General features: G+C 43.9%; 1 protein-coding gene across 1 annotated transcript; it reads right to left on the reverse strand.

Annotated features, from left to right (window-relative positions):
- Nucleotides 1-1,151: 1,151 nt before the first annotated feature.
- IDNK (IDNK gluconokinase) lies at nucleotides 1,152-6,848 on the reverse strand. The gene is made up of 5 exons (XM_052778673.1): nucleotides 6,764-6,848; nucleotides 6,613-6,643; nucleotides 6,112-6,198; nucleotides 4,494-4,537; nucleotides 1,152-2,257 (listed from the first exon to the last, which is right to left on the reverse strand). Exons 1-5 carry the CDS (start codon nucleotides 6,802-6,804, stop codon nucleotides 1,897-1,899), a joined length of 564 nt encoding a protein of 187 aa, XP_052634633.1. The 5' UTR covers nucleotides 6,805-6,848; the 3' UTR covers nucleotides 1,152-1,896.
- Nucleotides 6,849-7,199: the final 351 nt, after the last annotated feature.

Consider the following 7,199-nt stretch of genomic DNA (forward strand, 5'->3'; position numbering starts at 1 on the left):
TATTGTGTCTGAAAAAAAGCGAGCATAAATCTGTTTTTAATAATGGTTATATTAGAAGAGCTCTTCGTTTGTAAAACGGTGTATTGGGAAAATATGAAGACTTCATTAAAAGCAGAGGTACCACAAGAGAGTACTATTATTTCTTTGGTTTTCATAGCTACTAAACTTTAACAGTTCTGACAAGTCACTTGGTCTGAAGAGGTGCCTAGTCTCTGGAATTTGAGGGTGTTAAGAATCAGCCAGACATGCCTGTCTGTTGCACTTAACTTTGCCTCTGAGTCTTAAGCTTGCACCTTGGCTCTCAGAATCAACAGGCTCTGAGTTGAGAGCAAGTGGTTTTAGTGCTGCTGTAGTGTACAGCAGCAGCCTAAAACTGGTAACTGCCTGGTATTCTCCCTCCAGGTCATGAACAAACAGGAAAAGACCACTTCTGGGTGTGTGTGTTGATGTCTACAATCCCTAATCTGTATCTAAAATCGCCCACTTTCAGTCAGCTAATACCCATTTATTGCACTGATCTAAGCACAGTAGTTTGTCTAGTAAACCACAAACACCCTACTACTCATATAAAATGAGAACCAACGTCTTTCAATGAGCTACCCAGCTGAAAATTACACCAATGATGCTTTGAAGCATCAGTTTTGCTTCTAAAGGAGTTCATCCATCATCCTAGAAATAAAAAAAATAATTGCATGACACACTAGAAATAATCCATGTGCAATAGCACATGGGGATGACTCTATTCAGATATGACTTGAATCTTTCTTACAGGAACTATCTACAGTTTTCATTAAGCTAAAAAGGCACCTCTTGTGTAACAAGGCATAACGAACTTTTTAAAAAACACTCTGGCAATTAAAAAGGAGTTTAACATTAAATTCTGTGAGTTTGGTAACTGATTGGATATTTGGAATTTTCTGATCACAAAAAAAAAAATGTGAAAAATGCCTATTAGAAATAGTTTGATCTTAAGCTTTAAAACAGTTGTAGGAACACCTATCCATAAGCATATATTGGACTGGACATTGGCTGAGGTAGAAGACTAAAGCACACCAGGAAAGGGAAGTCAAGGAGAAGATCCAACTGTGAAAGACTAAGTTAGTTTTTCTAAAAGAAGGAAATGTCTATCAATCTTGTATTCAGTATCTTAGATCACTGGTTGACTCGTTCTCCGCTGCACTTCATCTGTGGGTACGCTTTGTACATGAAAGACGCAAGTTCAGAGCAATGTGATGCAACTTATACTTTATTTCTAAAGCTTTCCATACAACTACATTTTGCAAATTGCTTCACCACCACTACCTTTTTTCTCACATTTTTAAGCTTGGTGTTCAATGCATACAGTAGGAGTTCACGAAAGCACTCATGAAGTCACCAGTGCCCCGGTGAGGTTAGCACAGACACAAAGACAGAAGATACAACTTGCTGAAAATCTGGCAGTGAGACAGTGGTAGTGTCAGGCACGGAACTTCATCATGCATGTTCCTGCCTCTTATACTTCTAGAAAAATAAATACTTTGTTTCTAATAAAGCTCTAAATTATTTCATTACTTAATAGCAGATATGCCTACCTCCATGTTAGGCAGAGTAGAAATTAAAATGAAGAAAATAATAAATTATTGTGTGTAACCCTTGGCAGAATTTTCAAAAGCAGGCTTTTCCTAAAATGGGAGTTTTAACTTCATATGGTGAAGGGTTTAAAAAGTTGAGTTTTTGAAAATTTCATCTTATATGTCTTTTACAGAGCCATGATAAAAATACCAAGTGTAGTAAATCAGCTCTTAATATTGCAATCCATTTAAGTATCTGGAAAAATAAGTTGTTTTAATAATCAATTAAAACTGTTTCATACTCTTGATATCCTTAAGGGAATTTCTGCATGTGTAATTTAGAAACTTACTCCAGAAAAGCCTCACCCTGAAAAATTATGCTCTCAATTTCCAGCACTATTTCAGGGAGAGATTTTTCTAGACTGACAGTAATAAAGTTTTCTGGTGCACTAGGAGGCTCCAGAGCATCAAACTGAGACTTAAGTAGTTCAGGTGGCATAAAATGTCCTCTCCTCTTCTCCAGGCGGCCAGCAATGATGTCTGTAGGCCCATCCAAATGAACAAAGAGGATCTTCAGTGCTTTGTTTTCTCCTGATTCCTCTGGCTGGTTGCTTGCAGTTGCAAATGCTCCACTAAGTAACACATACCTATACATCTTCTTCAGTGCAGAACAGGCCAGAATTGCATCTTGTCCAAATGCGTCTTCTCTAGCAAAAAGAAAACAAAACAAAAACAAAAAAAACCCCCATCCACATCTGGTATAACAATATGGCTCATTAGTTCTGCTGAACAAGGGAGACAAGCCCTGCATCCTTGGCAGCAGTGGCATTTGTTATTTTGAAAGGATTTTGAAACGAAATTTCCAATGCAGGTAAAGGTGTGATTTGAAAGTGAGGTCAGGCTAGCCAGCCTCCTAGTAAAATCTCAATCTTGGGGGCATTCTTTATTAGCCACTGTTCTTTCCTAAATTAAATTCAATTCTAGCACAAAGAAGTGTCATGATCATTTCCTTAACTGCTGAGAACAGCAGCAACTGAATATCCATACAAACTCCATTCATTATCTATAAAATTACTATAGTCATCTGTTCAGACAGGAAGTGGCTACTGAACAGTACAGAGCTCTGTTCTTAAGTACATGTGCAGGTATACTTCCAATACCTGTTTTTGTTGTCTCAGGTTTAACTGTAACGTTATCTTTTATGTTTCCTGTAACCATAGTCATTGGCAGCACTGCATATATGGCCACTTCAAGTTAAACAAGGGACTGGATGCAGCTGAAGTAATGCCTTGCACTTGTGTTTTTTAATGGCAAGTTTCTTAAAATAAAGCAAGCATTAAACCATGAGTATGTCTGTTCCACTGAAAAGCAAATCCAGAATTAGTTGTCTCTGTGAAGAGTGACTGAAATGCCTGTCTAAGAAAATACATTCTGTAATCAAATTAAAATTAGGTATAAACCTATTTAAAAATCATGCTGTGTTCATCAGATTTTGGTTCACAGGGAAATAAGAACTTAGAATACCCACTATTATCACCTAGGTAAACCAATGCCAGCCTTAGTTACTTACAAGTACTAGTAATTAAACATTGGCATTAGGCTCCTTTAAAGTATACTTGATTTTGCAAAGTTTCTGGAGCTGGGCAGTGGCCTTGGGCTAGCATGTAACATAAAGCAATGGATCCAGCATAACAATCCCGACAAATTTCTCAGTCAATTAACCCACGCTCCAATGAAGTATGCTCACCTGATGTACACAAGCAAGTAACAGCCACTGTGTAAAGCCAGGCTAAACAGTCCCTGCTCTCCCAGACTTTCCTCATTTGGGAGATGCTTCAGTCCCCTCGTTCACCTACACAGCCCTTCGCTGGATGCTCTCCAGTATGTCCATGTCTCTCTCGTAATGGGGAGCCCAGAACTGGACACAGTACTCCAGGTGTGGCCTCACCAGTGCTGAGGAGAGGGGAAGGATCACCTCCCTCAACCTGCTGGCAATACTTTGTCTAATGCAGCCCAGGATATGGCTAGCCTGTCTTGCCAGAAGAGCACATTGCTGGCTCATGTTCAACTTGGAAGTCCACCACGCGCCACCACTCCCCCCGCCCGCCCCCCCCCCCCCCCCCCCCCCCCGTCCTTTTCTGCAAAGCTGCTTTCCAGCTGGGTGCCCCCCCGCCCCGGCTGTACTGGTTGTTCCTTCCCAGGGGCAGGACTTTGCACTCTCAAACTGCATGAGGTTCCTGCCAGCCCATTTCTACAGCCTGTCAAGGTCCCTCTGGATCAGCCACTCCTCCCAGTTTGGTGTCACCTGCAAACTTGCTGAGGGAACACTGCCGCATCATCAGGATCATTAATGAAGACGTTAGACAGGACTGGACCCAGTACTGACCCCTGGGGTACACCACTAGTTACTGGCCTCCAGCTACGCTTCGTGCCACTGATCACCACCCCCTGCGCCTGGGCGTTCAGCCAGTTTTTAATCCACCTCACTGTCTGCTCATCCAGCCCTTACTTCCATCAGCTTCTCTGTAAGGATCCTATGGCAGATGGTGTCAAGCAAACTTTACACTGTATCTTACTCACACTAACAATATTTTACAAAATTTTACCCTACTGTCAATATCAGTGTATTTTGTGGTTACATCCTTTGTAAAGTAGCTAATGTCAGGCTTATTACTGAACTGCATCCTTGAAATTATTTTTACACAGACAGCAGAAAAACAACTATCATTGGCAACAATTTTCCCAACACTATTATTCAGGGATTATCTCAGCCTCAGCAATTACTGTGACAGCTTAGATCAGTGAAAACAGAATGGCTTTACTACCTGCAGAATGTTTTTACACTACTACATACATTTCTGCTTTGGAATGCAATGGGGAAAAATACTTTGGACACTTTTTTTGTCTTTAGCCCAAACTCCTTAAAGCTAGATGTTCTCTTACCTCCTTAGTATATCATGCAGTGCACAAAGCCAGGGCATCCTGTCCTAGACAGAAAACAAGTTCATTCAAAGTTATTTATGAAATTGATTTGAAACAATTGCTTCTAACATCTACAGCATTTGACTAGACATGAAAGTTAGCATTAAGCTGTACAGCAAGTTCAGTCTTGATCCTCTTTCTTGCTAATGTAGATTTGTACCACTGCCTGAAGGCTAACAAGAAGTGCTAGGCATATTATCAGGAAGATGTTTTTAGTGGAATAGTACTTTTTGTATTACAGATACCTACAAGTATCTGATGGAAGTAATATATATCTATACGTAGCATGCACCTTGTAAACCTTTGAAGGACAGTCAACTTCTCTCTTGCTTCTATTAAACAATTCAAATGTACAGCCTGAATTGTTATTTCTTTTTCCTTATATCTTGGCGTACACACACAATTCTTTGGATCAAAGTTCAGGTTTTCAGGAACAGATAGATCTAAATTTAGTTATCTGCAATAACTTGATTATATCATTTGTATGTCAGTAGCAATCACAAATAAATGTAATCGTAGCCACAATTTTGCAACACTTTTGCTCAGTTAGGCAAACACAATGTGAGTGATTGATCCTCTTCTTATTATAATCTTATTTTAGGTTTTCAGCTCCCACAAACTTTTCTCATACCTATTGAGCACTAAACAATTGCTCCCATTTCATCTTTCAATTCTGTTACTGCTGGGGGAGCGCAACAAAAGATAACGTGGGCAAATAAATGCAACAATTTTTTGTTATTGCCATTACAGAATAACTTCCCACTGGCATTCATGGCAGCCCTCACAATTTTGCATCTCTGGTGTTTCAAAACAGATGCCTCCCTCTTGCTGGGCAACATACACCAATGGGTTAGTCAATCGTGCAATGCTGCTTTAGATGACATACCGGCTTATATGAACTTCCAACCACTAGCGAAAAATTAAAGTTTTTAGCAAGACTCTAGAATACTCTTTTTTCAGTCTATAGGGAGTGCTTTGAAGAACTCCCTAGTTCAGCTTTATGTTTCTAGAGATTTCCCAGAAAAAGTTCAAGAGGTGTCATCTTGTAACTTTTCTAATTGCTCAAGTCTCTGAATTCCTAAGTATTGTAAAACTAAACATGACCATTTTTATCTGTTTAGGCTGAACCACAGGCTAGAGGAAAGGAAGCACATGTAAAGCAGGAGAGTATAAAACAGAAGATTGTGGAGCAATCACTGCAGTAACTGAAAGTGATGAAATGTACTTCAGTCAGTACAGACATTTGTCTGTTGTCATGTATTTAATATAAGAAGAAGCAGGACATAATCTAAAGCTGCAGCTCTGTATATTGATGCAGAGGGAGAGATTTCTGACAAATCCTGAATCAGCATCAAACCCCTGGTGAGCTACCAAGCACACTTTGATAAACTACTTTTTCAGGGAGAATCCTTTGTAACACAAGAAGCCTCCCCCTCTTACCAGCTGCAGACCTGTAAATTCCACCTATGCTTACAGTCAGCCTAGTCTACATAAAGCACAATCTACTTCAACACACCATGCCAGAGGTTACAAACATAAACGCATCGATGACTGTACTTTCAGGGTTTATACAGGGTACCTCATCATTTAATGGTTTCCCCTCTGCCATCTTCTTTTTATTCTCGGGAGAATGATAATTGTCTGCATCATAGAATTTCCAACCCAGCTAAGGAAAAAAAAAAAAAAAAAAAAAAATAGAATTATGGATCATTCGGCCAAACCAGGTGAGCTAAGAATAATTTACAAAGACGACACCTACGAAATTAGGGGCCTGTTACACCACGGCATAAATCACCACTTATGTGGCGACAATTAGCAAAAAAACCTACAAAGTCAGCTTAGCAGCAGCAACACCTGACACACGGCGGCACGAAGTTAAAGTCGGCGCCGGCTACTGGGCGCTGGGGCCGACACCCCGCACCCCCAGCGCTGGGGGGACGGACGGACGGACACGGGGGACACCGGCGGGCCGCGCTGCCGAGCGGCGGTGCTTAACGCCGGCTGAGATGCCCCCCCGGCGGGAGGGAGGGAGACAGGGAGACCTCCCGCTGCCCAACGGGGAGCCTGACGCCGCCGTTACCTTCGCTGCCAGCCGCGACCCAACCGTCGTCCTGCGGGGAAGCACAAAGAGTCGGTTACAAGCCCCCGGCCGGCGGGCTGGCGGCCGAGACTCCCCCCCCAGCACGGAGGGGCTCCGGCAACGCCGAGCCGCCGGCCCCGCCGGTACCTACTTCCCCGAACCGCTCACGCCCATCACCACCACCAGCACCATTCCGAGGAGGCGGGCCGCGCCTCGCCGCGCTGCCCGGCCCGCTCTCCTCCGCGCCGCTTTTCTCCTCTCCCGCCGCCTCGGCCCGGCCCTCTGGCGCGGCGGGGCGGGACGGCACCCACGCGGGAGGCGTGTTTGTGGCCCGGCGGCGGGGAGGGCCTGCGGGGCGGCCGGCCCCGGGGCGGGGAAGCGCCTGCTCCTGCTCCTGGCCCTGCCCCGGCGCCGCGGCCCCGCCTGCCCCCCCCGCAGCCCCTTGCCATTCCCCGCTTCCGCGGGAAGGCGGCGCGGGCGCGCTGTGTGTCCCGCTCTCTTTTCCCGCCGCGCTAGAGCCACCTCGTGGGCGCCGAGACCCCGTTTCGCCTGTGGCTTCCCCGTCGGGGCGGGCGTTTCTGCCCGAG

This window comes from Harpia harpyja, chromosome Z, assembly GCF_026419915.1.
Source record: "Harpia harpyja isolate bHarHar1 chromosome Z, bHarHar1 primary haplotype, whole genome shotgun sequence".
Taxonomy (NCBI): domain Eukaryota; kingdom Metazoa; phylum Chordata; class Aves; order Accipitriformes; family Accipitridae; genus Harpia; species Harpia harpyja.